Source organism: Tripterygium wilfordii, chromosome 11 (assembly GCF_013401445.1).
Source record: "Tripterygium wilfordii isolate XIE 37 chromosome 11, ASM1340144v1, whole genome shotgun sequence".
Lineage (NCBI taxonomy): Eukaryota > Viridiplantae > Streptophyta > Magnoliopsida > Celastrales > Celastraceae > Tripterygium > Tripterygium wilfordii.
In genome coordinates this window covers 1,497,256-1,514,439 of record NC_052242.1, presented here as the reverse complement: position 1 = coordinate 1,514,439, position 17,184 = coordinate 1,497,256, and the positions used below count along the sequence as shown (strand labels likewise).

General features: G+C 37.0%; 1 protein-coding gene across 3 annotated transcripts in view; it reads left to right on the top strand.

Moving 5' to 3' along the window:
* Positions 1-17,184, top strand: part of LOC120009375 (BEACH domain-containing protein B) — a 35,067-nt gene that overhangs the window by 14,646 nt on the left and 3,237 nt on the right. For all 3 annotated transcript variants that reach the window (XM_038859940.1, XM_038859941.1, XM_038859942.1), the window contains 26 exons: positions 2,021-2,176; positions 2,338-2,379; positions 2,606-2,950; positions 3,776-3,949; positions 4,413-4,573; positions 4,666-4,981; positions 5,078-5,510; positions 5,661-5,997; positions 6,162-6,350; positions 7,436-7,697; positions 7,853-8,044; positions 8,117-8,335; positions 8,445-8,618; positions 8,728-8,843; positions 11,114-11,578; positions 11,703-11,916; positions 12,271-12,492; positions 12,778-13,251; positions 13,321-13,647; positions 13,736-14,188; positions 14,262-14,308; positions 14,410-14,503; positions 15,401-15,607; positions 15,938-16,063; positions 16,179-16,550; positions 16,667-16,898. In XM_038859940.1, the coding sequence (XP_038715868.1) occupies positions 2,021-2,176; positions 2,338-2,379; positions 2,606-2,950; positions 3,776-3,949; positions 4,413-4,573; positions 4,666-4,981; positions 5,078-5,510; positions 5,661-5,997; positions 6,162-6,350; positions 7,436-7,697; positions 7,853-8,044; positions 8,117-8,335; positions 8,445-8,618; positions 8,728-8,843; positions 11,114-11,578; positions 11,703-11,916; positions 12,271-12,492; positions 12,778-13,251; positions 13,321-13,647; positions 13,736-14,188; positions 14,262-14,308; positions 14,410-14,503; positions 15,401-15,607; positions 15,938-16,063; positions 16,179-16,550; positions 16,667-16,898 (6,349 nt within the window). The remainder of the gene's footprint in view (positions 1-2,020; positions 2,177-2,337; positions 2,380-2,605; positions 2,951-3,775; positions 3,950-4,412; positions 4,574-4,665; positions 4,982-5,077; positions 5,511-5,660; positions 5,998-6,161; positions 6,351-7,435; positions 7,698-7,852; positions 8,045-8,116; positions 8,336-8,444; positions 8,619-8,727; positions 8,844-11,113; positions 11,579-11,702; positions 11,917-12,270; positions 12,493-12,777; positions 13,252-13,320; positions 13,648-13,735; positions 14,189-14,261; positions 14,309-14,409; positions 14,504-15,400; positions 15,608-15,937; positions 16,064-16,178; positions 16,551-16,666; positions 16,899-17,184) is intronic.

Sequence of the window (17,184 nt, the reverse complement as noted above, 5' to 3'; positions counted from 1 at the left end):
ATTTTCTTTTGAAATGTTGTTTCGAGATCTTCTTCTGTGCTAATGGTTTGTGTCTTCTATGCTCTTTAAGTAATTTATCTTATGCACACATAGGCTGGTAATCTAGTTGGTCTTTTTATGAAATTGCATGGATACCATACGAGTCCTAAGCTTTTGTAGAATTATCAAATTTGCCCCACTTATTTCATGGCTAGTTACACAATGCATATTTTTGGTATTGGAATCAGATTGATGTGCATGCTTTTTCGAGTGCCCTTCACTTTCTTTCCTGCATATCTATGTAATTGTTTTATGTTAAATATTGGATATAGGGGAAGCCCAAGTTTTTGGGCTTTGACATTGGATATAACATGCAAGTCGATGGTGGCCCAATCTTGCTCAAAAGCCATGGCTCATGAGCTTGGGTCCGTCCATTGCAATATTATATGACTCAACACCCTTCAAACTCTTCAATGTGGAATCTTGTGTGGAGGTACTCTCCAACATTTTCTTTTGCACATGGGGGCCACCCCTTTGATGCCTTTCTATTAACGTTAATCTTTCACTTCCTCAAAAGAAAACTGATACGCTCTTCCATTAGAGATGTGTGAATTACATTTATGGACAATGCTGGAGACCCCCAAAAGTCCCCCAAATCTATGTGGCATTAAAATAGCCATTGATTTAAAACACACATGTAGGGCCCACTTGACATCCAACACTCCACATCAAATGGGGGTCTGTTGGGGGTCACTTTTTGGGGGTCTCAAGCATTATTCTACATTTATATACAGTTTTGATGTGTGGACCCTATGTAAAATGCTGATGTTTTGAATGTGGCAAAAGTTATTAAGAACGGTTACAATACCTGTTAAACCGTTAACTTGCTACGTTGTGCTAATTTTAGTCTAAAAATCCTTCCTTGAAGATAATATGATTTAGGAGATGGGAACGGATTAACATGCAGCCAAAGTGTGGCGTGTTTGACTTCGGTTGGCAGGTGGCCTGATTCCTCGGAGCTATTGAAATGTTAATTATATGAGGGAGTAAGATAATGATTTGTCTTTTGAAATAGGGAATGATGCTTGCAGTGGTAATCAGAAAGTTTAAAGGATATGTTTAAATTGCAATTTTTTTTTTTAAAGAATTGCTGTACTCTGTTCTTAGTTGGCATGATCTTTGTGATTCTTGAGAAAATTGTTCTTTCGCAATCGAAAGAAAATAAATAAGACCGGAAAATAGAAAGGTGAAATGTATTGCCTTGGTGATTAAATCTTTCTTTTTGGAAAAGATGTTGCTTCATTCCCCATCAATATGTTGGTCTTTCTCTTGGAGCAAGAATCAAGGACATAACCATTTGAAATCCAACTGTGAAATGCTCAGAAAGGTACTTATCAAAAGGTTGACTCTTTTTTTTTTGAAAAAAATTAGAGTGTAGTTTTTCTAGTCTTCTCATCTGGTTTATGTGCTTGTTACCGCTTCTATCAAGAGGTTTTTTTTTTTTTAAACTTTAGTTGGCGGTGTCATTGAAGAATCACACGGCATTTTGAAAGCAATTCCATCGAGAAGTACGATTTTTTTGCTTTAGTTGGTGTTATTATTTAAGAATCACAAGGCTTTTTAAAGCATGTGGTTTTTCAGTTTTTGTTACAAGTGTGAAAAAATATTGTGATTGTTTGATGGCAGGATAGTATTTCTGGTCCACAACTTTTAGGCTTACACCTTTTTATGTTTGTCTGCATAACTTAAATTTGTTATGCGGCTTTATTAGAAGTTGGGTTGGTCTTGTCATGAGTTGGGTTATGCTTTTCTTCTTTGGAAAGGAGCATTGAACAAATCCGGTGAACAAAGCTCCCACAGTAGAGGCGGGGTAGGGGTGCATAGCATAGAGGCTGCTTCCATGAATTGACCCCTGACCCCTAGGTTGCAGTTAAGCAATGTGTGTTGTATTTGCAATTATTTGGCACTGTGAATGTCTCTGAGTGGATATACGTTTTTCAGTTGGTTTATGTCAGACTCATATTTCATCATTTTTTTGCAGGCTGCATTTAGAGTGCTTGTTGGGAAGGGGTATCAGACATTGCAAAGTTTGTTGTTAGACTTCTGCCAATGGTGTCCTAGTGAGCACCTTTTGAATGTCCTCCTCGATATGCTCGTTGATGGAAAATTTGATGTAAAAGCTAGCCCTCTGATAAAGGTCACTGGCCAACCAGAAAATCTGAAAGACAAACTTTCTGGGTTCTTCTTGTCTTGTTATGCTAACTAAATGCCTCGTTTTTTCTTCTCTTTTGTATTTATTGCTATGTAATTTATCCCTCAAAATTTTGCTCCTCATTCATCTCTTTAATTTTTTCACAGAATGAAGATGTGATCATTCTCTATATGAGCGTTCTACAAAAGGTTGTCTATCCATTTCCCTAGTATTGTTTTCTTTTTCTTGATTCCTGATTTCTTCTAATTCTGGATTTTTAATTTCTTTCCTGTGTAGTAATGTTAGCTTGTTATTGTTATTTTTTTTGATAATGAAAAATGATTACGGTTATTCTATTCTGTATTATGAGAAAAGTAAAAAATGCGTATAATCATACCATTCTGTATCATTAGTTGTGATTTTGTGATTGGGCAGAGCAGTGACTCATTGAGGCATCAGGGGCTAAACGTGTTCCAGCAACTCCTGAGGGATTCGCTTCCAAATCGAGCTTCGTGTGTCAGAGCAGGAATGTTAAATTTTCTACTTGATTGGTTTTCCCAAGAAGATAATGATAATGTCATTATGAAAATTGCACAGTTGGTTCAGGTAATCGGTGGACATAGCATATCCGGGAAGGATATTCGCAAAATCTTTGCTCTCCTTCGAAGTGAGAAAGTTGGGGCTAGGCAGCAGTATTGCTCACTATTGCTGACTACTATTTTGTCAATGTTAAATGAGAAAGGACCAACTGCATTTTTTGATCTCAATGGAAAAGATTCTGTAAGTCTTTATCCTTGGATTCTGCGTTAAAGAAGCATTTCTTACCTAATTCTGTTGAGGTTTTTATTACCACAGTTTGGAACATTTTCTGGTTTGTTAAGTTTAAATGTGAGTGAGAGTACCAGAAATGTCGGTTATGCCTCCTTCTGAGTGTTAACATTTTACTTATATCGAAGAGTGGAGATGGGAGAGATGCTTTTTTATGTCACTTCACTTTAAAAACTTGTGAGAGCAGAATTTTTGTTTGCACTGCGTTTTCAGATACTTGCTAAAGTTCATGTGCATTGGGGTAGGAAATGCCCTGTATGTTAATATTTGTCTGTGTTTCTTAAGAAATATGTATTAATAGGATAATCCTTCCATAACTTTTCTATTGACACGTTCAATTTTTTTAAATTGTAGGTATGACTTACATGAAATTTTTTTTTTTCTGTTTTTTGAAAGGACTTACATGAAAAATTGGTATTGGCCAGTCATACTTTTATTCTTGATAGAACAATTTTGACACCTTTCCAATCCATTTGTTTTGTAAAGTGTCATCGATTATGAAGCATACAGGATGAACTCAGTATTTGGAATCCAAATTTAATTTCCCTGTCCTGAAACACATTGATGGCTCTTCTTTTGTTTTGTTTTTTTTTTTTTTTTTAATATTCTTTATTGTGTTGGAATTTCTGCTGCAAATGTAATTAGTGAAACAATATGCTTCTACACTCATACTTGCACATTAGTATTTCTTCAACATTTTTGGCAGAATGGCTACAATAAGTCTATATTGGCAGCATGAGTTGCACCTCATATTTGTCTTTCCTTTCTTTTTGGTAGGGGATCATCATTAAAACTCCTGTGCAGTTGCCTCTCAACAAGGGTTTTTCGTTTTCATGCTGGCTTAGGGTGGAAAACTTCCCAAGAAGTGGGACAATGGGCCTGTTCAATTTTCTCACTGAAAATGGAAAGGGTTGCATGGCAGTACTTGGAAAGGATGTCTTTGTTTATGAGGTAAAAGTTGCATTATCTTTGGGAAATTTCTTCGTGTTGAATCAGTTTTGAACAAATGTTACTTTTTGTCATAATTTTGTTATTTTAAAATTTTCAAGTGCATTTCTCTTTTTGATGAAATTAGAAGACAATTTGGTGTTATTTAAAGAACAAAAACTTTTTGGTTAATATGAAAAACGGTGGTGGTCTCTTTTCCTGTAGTGTGATTCATTTGAGTGGCAATTCATTTTATACCCCATCTCTTATGAATAATGCCATACCCAGTTTATTTCTTTGTGCTCAATTTTGGTAGTCCTCATGCTTCATGAACCATTTTCTTTCGCTGCCAATTGAATTTCATAGTTTTAACTTTTAACTGTGTTTTTGCCCCTAAAAAAGAGGTTCTTTGAGAAGGAAAGCTGCAGCCCATTTTATTTCAGATAGTTGTCGTGTAAATGATGACAAATGTTTCCCATCTATTCAGTCAGTGAATCTGAAGCGACAATGCGTTCAGCTGCAAGCTAATTTAGTCAGAAAGAAGTGGCATTTTCTTTGCATAACTCATAGCATTGGAAGGGCATTTTCTGGAGGTAGCCTACTTAGGTGTTACGTGGATGGTAATTTAGTGTCATCTGAAAGATGCAGGTTGATGCTGTATCCATTCTTTTCTTTTCTTTTTGTTCTCTTCTTCAAGAAAAAAGTTAACTTGGTCTTGAATTTTATCTTTCATGATTCAGATATGCAAAAGTTAATGAATTGTTGACGAGCTGCGCAATAGGCAAAAAAATTAATTTGCCTCGGGATGAAGATGATAATGCTTTTGACTTCATTCAAGATTCATTTCCTTTCCATGGTCAGATTGGTCCTGTTTATTTATTTAGTGATGCTATTTCAACTGAGCAAGTCCACAGCATCTATTCCTTAGGACCAAGCTATATGTATTCATTCCTTGATAATGAAGCTGCACCTTTTTGTGATAGTCCTTTCCCAATTGGCATTCTTGACGTTAAAGATGGTCTGGCAGCTAAAATTATATTCGGAATCAATGCCCAGGTTCTTTACCCTCTTTATCTAGTAATCGTAATGATGTTATTGACAATGTTTTTCTTCCATTTCGGCCATGTTAAACCATTTTGTCACCTTTCCCAGGCAAGTGATGGCAGAAAATTGTTTAACGTTTCACCAGTGTTGGAACATTCATTGGATAAGAATTCCTTTGAAGCAATTGTAATGGATGGTACTCGATTGTGTTCAAGGCGGTTGTTGCAACAGATAGTTTATTGTGTTGGGGGTGTATCTGTGTTTTTCCCTCTCATAACTGAGTCTGATAGATATGAAAATGAAGATAATGGATCCTTTGAGCATCAATTACTTACACCTATCACAAAAGAACGAATGACAGCTGAGGTTATTGAGCTTATTGCTTCCGTCTTAGATGAGAATTTGGCAAATCAGCAACAAATGCATCTTCTATCTGGTTTTTCAATTTTGGGGTTTTTACTGCAGTCAGTTCCACCCCATCAACTTAACTTGGAGACGCTTTCAGCTCTGAAGCATCTGTTCAATGTTGTTGCAAACTCTGGTATATATCATTAACTGGCCAATATGTTATCTTTAAGCAGAAAAGATTTGAATTCTGTGACGACTATTATTTTTATAATTTAATTGTTTCCTAACGGAAGTTTAAGATGCATTTTCATGCATGTGTTAATGTTAATGTATTCCCCTTCAGGTTTGACAGAGGTGCTGGTTAAGGATGCTATATCTAGCATCTTTCTGAATCCTATCATTTGGCTTTACACGGTATACAAAGTGCAGCGTGAACTTTACATGTTTCTCATTCAACAGTTTGACAATGATCCAAGGTTGCTCAAGAGTCTGTGCAGACTCCCACGTGTTATTGATATAATACGCCAGTTTTACTGGGATAACGTGAAATCTCGATTTGCTGTTGGAAGCAAGCCTCTGCTGCATCCTATTACAAAACAAGTTATTGGAGAAAGACCAAATAGAGAAGAAATTCATAAAATCCGTCTTCTTTTATTGAGTCTTGGTGAGATGAGCCTAAGGTATAATGGTTTTCCACTGAGAGAAGTGTCCCCAACATGTATTTTCATTGCACTTCATCATTTTTTTTCCCTAAAAAATGGGATGGGATTTAGCAGATTATCACCTTTTGCTTTTCAGCTTTTGCCTTTTCTCAAATTGAAATTAGAAGTCTCTGTGCATGTAGGCAGAGCATTGCAGCAGCAGATATAAAAGCGCTCATAGCCTTTTTTGAGACGAGCCAGGATATGACATGTATCGAGGATGTTTTGCACATGGTTATTCGTGCTATTTCTCAGAAACAACTTCTGGCATCTTTCCTTGAGCAAGTCAATATGATCGGTGGCTGTCACATTTTTGTCAATCTTCTTCAAAGGTATGTCGTACAGATTGACTCTGTGATTTGGATGACTTGCAAGTCATCTGGTTGTGATGATATTACAACCAGATGAAGGCATTGTTGATTAAGCTGACTGTGCTAGTGTGCTACCAATCATTAGATTTGCGATAATGGAGAATCACCATTTCTAGTGTTGGATCCGTCCAGATGTTGCAGCCATTTAATTCTATACTTTGCCAATCTATTATTGACATGATATTTACCAATCAGAATCGAACCATTAAGCATGCTTGGGCTAGAGTAGAACTAGCTTACAAGGTACCTTTTTTTTAAAAAAAATTTATGGTTGTGAAACACTACTTATTGCAAACTTTTAAACTTTTGGGAAAGGTGAAAAATACTTTGTGTTAGAATATGTTATAAATGATGTAAAATACCCCAACAAGTTAACTTATTGGGTTGAATGGTAAAGTAACTAATCTTAACATGGTATCAGTAAGTCTTGGATTCAAACTTTGTTGTCACAAGTGTGGGCCTTTGTAAGAGTAGCCCTAGTGTTGGGCCTCGTTTGTTGTGCTCGGGTTGGGCCTTCGGATTGTCCAGCCCACATGTGAGGAGAGTGTTAGAATATGGTATAAATGATATTAAATACCCCAACTCAACAAGTTAACTTATTGCGTTGAATGAAAAAGTAACTCATCTTAATCTGAAACAACCAACATGTGAAATATTTAATTTTAAATAGGAAGTATCGAATTTTAAACTCAAGGCTTGATGCAAGTTAAGGGCTCCAGTACCACGCAAACTCATTTTAAACCAAACGGTTTAGCTAATGGGAAAGGCAAAATTAACATAGTTTACACACACACGCATGCTACACGTGTACTTGAATGCATTTGCTCCAAAAAATATATGCAAGATGCAGACACACGGATGCACTTAACCTTTTCTGAATCACTGTTGAGTAGAATTCCTGTTGGGGAGAGACTGTGCCTGAGTGTTTGAAATCAGAGATGCATAATAATTATTCTTTTTTTCTTTTCTTTCGGAGAACGTGGAACGTCTCTAAAGTATAGGCATTATCTTATATTTATTTTTGATTTCTTTCAATTATTCAATAGGGAATATGAGCCAATCAGGTTGCTCAGCTTGCAGTTCCTGGGAAGACTGTTGGTTGGTTTCCCATCTGAGAGGAAGGGAACAAGATTTTTCAATCTTGCTGTTGGAAGATCCAAATCTCTTTCAGAAAGCCATAAGAAAATCAGTTTAAGGATGCAACCAATTTTCTCTGTGATGTCTGATAGGCTGTTCAGATTTCCTCAAACAGATAATTTGTGTGCTACCTTGTTTGATGTTCTTCTTGGAGGTGCTAGTCCCAAGCAGGTAATTATGAAGATGCAAATCAATCCGCGTCACCTTTGTGTCTCTCATTTGTAATTCAGGTTTCTGAGGCTATTATTTTGACACATGCTAACTTATCCTGTATTGCTTTGGAATATATCTCTGAACTGCTAAGTTTTGAAATTGAATATGTGCAGGTGTTACAGAAACATAACCAGGTTGACAGGCAAAAAAGCAGAGGAAATAGCTCACATTTCTTTCTTCCTCAGATTTTGGTTCTAATTTTTAGATTCTTGTCTTGCTGTGAGGATGCATCTGCAAGAATGAAAATAATTCAAGATCTACTTGATCTACTCGATTCAAATTATTCAAATATCGAAGCTCTGATGGTATGAATACCATATAGTTGATACTATGCATATGTTTCCAAAATGGTCTAACTTGATGATCACTGTAAATAGGAATATGGGTGGAATGCCTGGTTAACAGCTTCTGTGAAGCTTGAAGTATTGAAAGACTACAGAGTTGAATCTGAAAACCAAGGTGACAGAGGGGCAAAAGAGCAGAATTTAGCGAGGAGTCTATTCAGTGTGGTTCTTTGTCACTATATGCATACTGTAAAAGGTGGCTGGCAACAATTAGAAGAGACTGTGAATTTCCTGCTTATGCATTCTGAGCAAGTATGTCAGAGTCCTAAGAGCCATAAGCATTTCCTCCGCTTGAATTACTCTTTGTTAATCTATCCTACTGTCTAAGAAGTGGTTTTTCTTTAACAACTTCATCTGACAGGGCAATATTTCATATCGATACTTACTTCGAGATATATATGAGGACTTGACTCAGAGACTGGTGGACATATGTTCTGAAGATAATATTTTCATTGCACAGCCCTGTCGAGACAATATGTTATATCTCTTACGACTTGTTGATGAGATGCTTATCTCTGAAGATCATAGATTACCGGTAACTTTTGCGTTGAAGGCCTTTACTTATAATGCGGTTACAGTTTTTTCTCATGTTCGCTATTTGCCATTGAGGACCATTTTCATTCTATTTATTCCCGACCTTGCAGTTTCCTGCGAATATCTCTGAAACATCTCTTGATACTTTCGAATTCGAAAAGCATGAAGATTATAGTTCTGCATTATATGAAGTTTTGCAAGGAGAATTTGATGACAAGCTGTCCAGGTACTGTGAATTTCTCCATCATTTATGTTCTTAAAGCCGTACTTAGAATGACACGGAATTTTTGGCTTACTGAGTCTTTGGTAACATGTGGAACATGAAATTGAATGCATTTCTCAGTTTCTGAAGAATTTTGAAAAGATGGTTTAGTGTAATTCTTCTTCCTTTTATTTTTTTCGAAGAGTTGATCTGGTTAAATTTGTGAAGCGTTTAACTTTTATTATACTGAATTTTTCTTTTTTGCCATTCTGTGAGGGGTGGAGGGATTGTATAGGAAGGAGGGCAAAACGTTGGAGAAATGGAGTAAAGATTATTTTTTTTGCAATATGGGTTCGTAAATTGCAATAGATTCTAACTTTTATGGGAAAATATTGTTTACTATTTCGTTTCGTTTGTACTTTATAACTTTTCTGGGAATATATAGTTTATCATTTCACTTGTACCTTCTAACACTTTCCATGTTGTCGTCATTATTTAGGATCAGCTTTTTCTCTACTTCAGAAATAGGGCTGCTATAAAGTTCATATTAACTGAGTTCTGTCTTCATAAATAGGACGTTAAACAACAAAACCTTTTTCTTGATAAAATGCATTGATCTTATGATTCTTTGGTTTACTGTATTTCAATCAGTTAAATGCAGTGGACTGCTGTCACACAGCTGCTCTGCTGCATAATGAGAGAATTGTAAGTGATAGTTATAATGTTTACCTTCTGCTCCTCTGCAACTTACTGGGATTTTTCACGTCCCGGGGGGGTGGGGGATGGCATTTATAATGTTTTCCCTCTCACTCCTTCAGTTGCATACTCCAAATTTAATCTCATGTTCCACTGTCCCCAGTCACCACCCAAGTTAATCTTAATATCTTATAGCTCGTAGAACTTCATTCCTGATATTGGAAGCCCTTTTGTAATGAAGAGTGATGTTTGCAAAAATATAATACAAGCATGAGTTTAAGAATGGGTCGTATATCAGAACAATAACTTCTTGCGGTGAGTGGGCTGCAGTAGATCTTTGGTCATGAAGAGGTCTTGGATTAGACCTAGATTTGAGTGGCGATATTTTGAGACCCACAGTAGTTAGGCATACTCATTGTGCATATAAGTACGCTAATGTTTGCATTTTTAAATTCGAAACATGAAACTATCCAAAACAACCATAAGGATAATGCAATAGCACCAAACCATACTCATCTAAATGTGTAACTAGGAGATGTTGTAACTAGGTGATTTCCCTTTTCCCTTGGTGACTTATTAACAAAGTTCATTGTTAGAATATTGTATAAATGATATGAAATCCCCCAACCCAACAAGTTAACTTATTGGGTTGAATGACAAAGTATCTAATCTTAACATGGTATCAGAGTAGGAGATCTTCAGTTCAAACCTTAGCCTCTGCAATTTAAACCCCCAGTTTATTGTTGCCCCAAGTGTGGGCCTTTGTGAGAGCCCCTAGTGTTGATCTCATTTGTTGTGCACGTGTTGGACTGTCGGATTGTTTAGCCCACATGTGAGGGGGAGTGTTAGAATATTGTATAACATTCATCTTTACCATGGGGAAAGGATCATCGCGTGCGTGGGGGGTGGGGGGGGAGGGGTGGGCGTAGTTTATCTTACTGTTTTTTTTTTCTTGGTTTTGTTATTTGGTAGCATAAAGTGGGTATGTGAATGCATATAGCCCATTGTCATTTCTATATATTTGCCATAAATCTTGCTGTATGAGTAAAATTAATACGAAAATGGATTCTTTTATGATGACTCAAATTCTATGCAAATCCTTGATATGGTTTATTTTGCCAGGGTACTGTAGTACATAGCAATAATTAATTTTAAGATTAAGGGAATTGAATCTTTTCTCGGCATTCTGAGGGAGAATTCCGTTTAGTAGCTTTAGTTTGTCATCCTCTTTATTTTTTTTGTTATTTTCTTTCCAATTTACTTCTCTTTATGACGCTGCTGCAAGAGGTGTAACTTTATTGTAGAGATTTAAAAACTAAATGGCTATTGCACTCAAGTATGCTGTCATAGAAGTTTTTTCTTGGCTAGTTGTATCTTGTCGCAGAAATGTTTTATAATTTTATTTTCTATACTTTTTTTTCCCTTCTAATTACGTATAAGCAGAGCCAGATTTTGATATTTGAATCCGAGCTTTTCCGTCACTTCCCTCTTATCTGTCTACCCCCCTCCCTATATTGAGCAAGCATGTAGTTTGCATTGGATTGTGCTCCATAAGGATCTCGTATTCTCATTTGACTTTTTGTTGTTTTTTCGGAAAGAAATCCATGGGATGGTAAGCAGCCAAACAAAATTGAAGATGGCATAATTGATGACAAGTGGTGGAATTTATATGACAACTTATGGATTGTTATCAGTGAGATGAATGGTAAAGGACCTAGCAAGATGTTACCCAAATCTGCATCATCGGCTGGTCCATCTTTTGGCCAAAGAGCTCGTGGCTTAGTAGAATCGCTGAACATTCCTGCTGCTGAAATGGCTGCAGTGGTTGTGTCAGGGGGGATTGGCAATGCCTTGGGTGGAAAACCAAACAAAAATGTTGACAAGGCCATGTTACTAAGGGGGGAGAAGTGCCCTCGAATTGTTTTCTGGCTTTTAGTCCTATATCTTTGCAGATCTTCTCTTGAAAGAGCATCCCGATGTGTCCAACAGGTTATTCCTCTTTTGCCTTCTCTTTTGGCTGCTGATGATGAGCAAAGCAAGAGCAGATTGCAGCTCTTCATTTGGTACTATTTCTTTACTCGTGTCATCTCAATAAATGTATACCCAGAATCCCTCTGATATAATTGGTTATTTATTTGCGGTAAAATATTCTTCATTAACTGTGACTATCTGTTCTATCATGGCCAGGTCTTTGCTTGCAGTGAGGTCGCAGTATGGAATGTTGAATGATGGTGCTCGTTTTCATGTGATTTCACACTTGATACGAGAAACAGTCAACTGTGGAAAATCAATTCTTGCCACCAGCATCATGGGTAGAGATGACTCTGCCGATTCAGGGAGCAACTTGAAGGATACAGGGTCTATCCACAACCTACTTCAAAAGGATCGAGTGCTTGCAGCAGTACGTTTCCATTTATATTATTTGGCTCCCCGTATTACTTATTGTTGTCTCAATATATGTTCATACTTTTTCATATTAGGCTCAGGGTCATTTTATGTGAGAGTCTAATGGGTTCATAATCATTTTTTCTGTACTAAACTGGTGTACTTTATTTCAGTTTTAGATAAAACCTTTCCCATTGCTAGTCATTACGGGCTAATTAAACAATCAGTTAGACCAATAAATGTATAGAAGCGATTATCAGAAATATTTTTGCTACGAGGGCTGATGAAGCCGAGTTTTGGCATCTATTGAAAATAATTTTCCTCGTCCAGTATGTTGTCTACTGTTTGATTCTTCAGTTCCATTCTTCAGGTTTCTGACGAGGCTAAATATATGAATACATTAAAGTCTGATCGTACCAGGCAGCTGCATGAGCTCCATGTTAGGATGGATGACAATTCCTCAGTGGATTCTAACAACAGGAAAGCATTTGAAGATGAGATACAAAGTAGCTTGAACAAAATTCTCACTTCTGATGATGGCAGAAGAGCTGCATTCCAGCTTACTCATGAGGAAGAGCAGCAAAATGTTGCTGTATGTATACTTTTCTCTGAAAGAATGTACTTCTGTATTTTACCTACCCCAATTTTCTGAAAACAAGCCTCGGCACAATGGTGAGGTTGCAATCTCAACATCATGAGTATAACAATAGAATAAGTTCTCCACAATGATGAGAGAGAAGACTACAGACATTTGGTCTCTGTTGACTCTATAATAACTCGACCGTTGTGCATTGGGTTATCTTTTATTGCCTTTGTTTTTCCTTAAATTGAAAAAGGTTTTTGTTTTGCTTATAAACATTTTGTTATCTTTTGACAGGAAAAATGGATACACATGTTTCGCATTTTGATTGATGAGAGAGGTCCATGGTCTGCTAATCCTTTTCCAAATTGTATTGCAAAACATTGGAAACTTGACAAAACAGAAGATGCATGGCGTCGCAGACCTAAGTTGAGACAGAATTATCATTTTGATGGGATTTTGTGCCATCCTCCATCATCTGCCCCAAGCAGTGAAGCTGCTCTTCCCACTAATGACAGCAAGCCTAGTTTTGTTGGACATATTCCTGAGCAAATGAAGCGGTTTCTACTAAAAGGAGTACGTAGGATAACTGACGAGGGAAGCTCAGAAGCTAGTGAAAATGACTGTGAACCAAGTGGGCATAAGGAATCCATTTCTGAGGATCCTTCTGACAGTCAGTTCTCAGAGCTAGTTAAAGGTAGCAATGATCAAGACACTCTACAGGATAGGAAAGATTCTTCTTCCTCTTCGCCAGAAACAGAAACTTCTGAGGTATGTGACTCCTGAGTGCATGGATAGTTAAATAATATTCAAGCATAACTGGTGCGGTTGTTTTTTCAGGTTCTTTTGTCTGTTCCGTGTATCCTTGTGACTCCAAAGAGGAAATTGGCTGGGCATTTGGCAGTCATGAAGAGTGTTTTGCATTTCTTTGGTGAGTTTTTGGTTGAAGGTTCTGGAGGATCATCTGTTTTCAAAAATTTCCATGCTTTGAGCAGCAACGATTCAACCAAAGGTGATCAAAAGCAGAAGTCTCTTAAATGGCCTGTATATTTTGATTTGAATTCCGAAAAGGGGCTTTCTGTTGACAATTTAGAGGCTATAAATGTAAACAATCGCCAAAGGAATTTAAAACATGTGAAGAGACATAGAAGATGGGATATTGGCAAGGTTAGAAACTCTCTCAACTTGCTGTAAATATCTTTTTCTGTGATATCTGACACGAATCTGTTCTTGACATGCTTCTTTTGTTGCATAGATAAAAGCTGTGCACTGGACCCGTTACCTGCTCAGATACACTGCCGTCGAGGTTGTCTTCTGCGATTCGGTTGTGCCTGTATTTTTGAATTTTGCATCACAGAAAGATGCAAAAGAGGTTGGAAACTTAATAGTTGCAACCAGAAATGAATTCCTGTTTCCAAAAGGAACTACCAAGGACAAGAGTGTAGCTATTTCATTTATAGATAGACGTGTAGCCTTGGAGATGGCAGAAGCTGCTAGAGAGAACTGGAGGAGAAGGGAAATAACAAACTTTGAATATCTAATGATTCTTAACACACTTGCTGGGAGATCATATAATGATTTAACTCAATATCCTGTGTTTCCTTGGGTTTTGGCTGATTATTCCTCAGAGGTTCTGGATTTTAACAAGTCATCAACTTTCAGGGACCTCTCTAAACCTGTTGGAGCACTGGATGCAAAACGTTTTGAGGTTTGTACATATCTTTGTGAATGCAGGGTCTTTGAATCAGAATTTCACAAATAACTTGACTTTATAATTACAGGTGTTTGAAGATAGGTACCGTAGTTTCTGTGATCCTGATATTCCTAGGTAATTCTCAACCCCTAGTGTCAAAATACCAGGTGGTCCTTTCATAAGCATTTGATAACCAAATTTTCTCATAGTTAACTTTTAATATATTCATGTTGCAGTTTCTATTATGGGTCTCATTACTCAAGCATGGGGATGGTGCTTTATTACCTTCTTAGATTAGAGCCATTCACATCACTTCACCGTAATTTACAGGTAACTTTTTGTTGATATCCTGATTTCAAGTATCTTGTGATGTGTTGCTTGCTATATGCAAACTCATTATGGTAGAAGTATGTTTCATAAGATAATACACAAACACCTCCCATTTCCCAACAAAAACTGACACGGCAATTATTTTGTGGTTTCTCGTGATATTATCTTCTAAAAGAAATTATAATATTACTTTTTTGCTTTTGCAACGGAATACGGTGGCTCTTTAGGATACTTCAAAGCCCACCATTCCTTAATCCTTTCTTTTGCATAAAAAGGTTCACCAAGTACGTTTGCAACAATAGCAATATAGGCAGGCACACAAAGATGAGAAACTTCAATGCCTAACTATTTCCAATGAAATCATTTCTTTAACCTTGATTTCAGAGTGATGTAGGTGAATGAAGTTTACATCTTTTTTGTGGATGAGATTGATACTAGGTTTATGTATCTATTTTTTATTATTAGTTAGTTTGTGTGTATAACATTTAGAATGTGTACCTTAATGTTGGAAAAAATAAGGAAGGTGCGCTCCCCTAGGAAGCCATTTGAGAAAGTCCCCCTAGTCTCCTCTCTGAGGGAATCCCATTCCATGCTTCTAGGGTTCTGCGTGCCAAAAGACGGTAATGAGCACCAGTGACACAAAGTATGAGAACTGAAGAAAGCCTATTGTTGGTTGATGTCAATGGATGTCATATTGATTAGGAATCTATGAAAGTCGAGCCTCAATAATTTTATATACTCTAATTTCATTCAAGATGATAATCTCTGTGCTGACAGTTTTTTTGTCCTGTATGTATTGGTGCTAAGATGGTTGATTTTTTGGTCCCCTATAGTCTTTGAACTACTTGATATATTTTTCTCAACTCTCCAAAACTCTCTAACCCTTTTCCTGGACAGGGTGGAAAATTTGACCATGCGGATCGTCTCTTTCAAAGTATTGAAGGAACATTTAGGAATTGTCTTTCTAATACAAGTGATGTGAAGGAGTTAATTCCTGAGTTCTTTTACATGCCGGAGTTCCTTGTGAATTCAAATTCTTACCATCTTGGCGTGAAACAAGACGGGGAACCTATTGCTGATGTTTGTCTTCCTCCCTGGGCCAAGGTATGCGACTCATGTACTTTGCCCTTGTCTATTTCTTTGAGTTTGAAGTGTGTTGTGGAATTGTTGAGGAATCACAATCACATATATGAATTATGATTAGGATAGTGACATGCTTAGTGAGCGGCACTCGGCAATCAGGCTTTCTAACTTTATAAAATCTTTTACAATTTGTACTGCATGAAATTGTGAAATATCATCTTTCCCGATATATTGCAGCAAGATTACAAGATGCAGCAACTCAATTTGCTATTTTTTTTTTCCATGGGTTCAGAAGTGTTTATGTATCTCCAATTTGATATTCGATGAACCTTAGTTTGAAATTCTTGGCAGGATTCGCCTGTAGTATTTATAAATAAAAATAGAGAGGCCCTTGAAAGTGAATATGTCAGCTCAAATCTCCATCATTGGATTGATTTGGTGTTTGGGTACAAGCAGCGTGGAAAACCAGCACTGGAGGTACTTTTGGATTGTTCCCATTAGTTTTTTTCATACTACTGCATTTTGTTGGTCATTGCTGTTTTTTCATCTGTCACAATCCACTAATTTCTTTTAAACTGAAATTGAACTACAGGCTGCAAATATCTTTTATTACCTTACTTATGAAGGTGCTGTGGATCTGGATAATATGGAAGATGAGTTGCAGAGATCTGCGATTGAGGATCAAATTGCTAATTTTGGCCAGACACCAATCCAGATTTTTCGGAAGAAACACCCAAGAAGAGGGCCACCAATTCCTATTGCTCATCCTTTATACTTCGCACCAGGTTCAATTAACTTGACTTCCATAATCTGCTGTACAAGTGATCCATCTTCAGCTGTACTATTTGTTGGAGTATTGGACTCGAGTATTATCCTCGTGAATCAGGGGCTGTCCTTATCAGTTAAGATGTGGTTAACAACCCAACTGCAATCTGGTGGAAATTTCACCTTCTCTGGCTCCCAGGTTGATTATATATTTCCCCTTTTTGCAACCCCTGCTGTCCCTTATAGTGGCAGATTCACCTTTCTCACAGATTTTTAAGGAGAATTTTACATTGAAATACCTCCAAACCTTTGCAGGATCCCTTTTTTGGGGTTGGTTCCGATATTCTTTCTCCTCGTAAAATTGGGAGCCCTTTGAACGAAAATATAGAGCTTGGAGCACAATGCTTTGCAACATTGCAAACGCCGACTGAGAATTTCTTGATCACATGTGGCAATTGGGAAAATAGTTTCCAAGTTATTTCGTTAAATGATGGAAGAATGGTGCAAAGCATCCGACAGCATAAGGATGTGGTTAGCTGTGTTGCAGGTATCTTTTTTTGAGTAATTCAAACTTCAAAGTAGTTGGATTGGCCAAGAATTAAACTTTAAACAATTTTGATCATATATGAATTAAATTGTGGGATTATATTGTGAAAAATATACCCTGAGGGAATGATAAATTTTTTGGTGTACGTAGCTATGTTCTTGATTAAATTGAGATTTTCTACAGCTTAAGTGGGTGTTAGCATTGTAGGCATTGGCAATGTGGTGTCAACATATTTTGTCCTCTATTTTCTTTTGCAGTTCTTTAACAAGGGGATATCATAGCTATT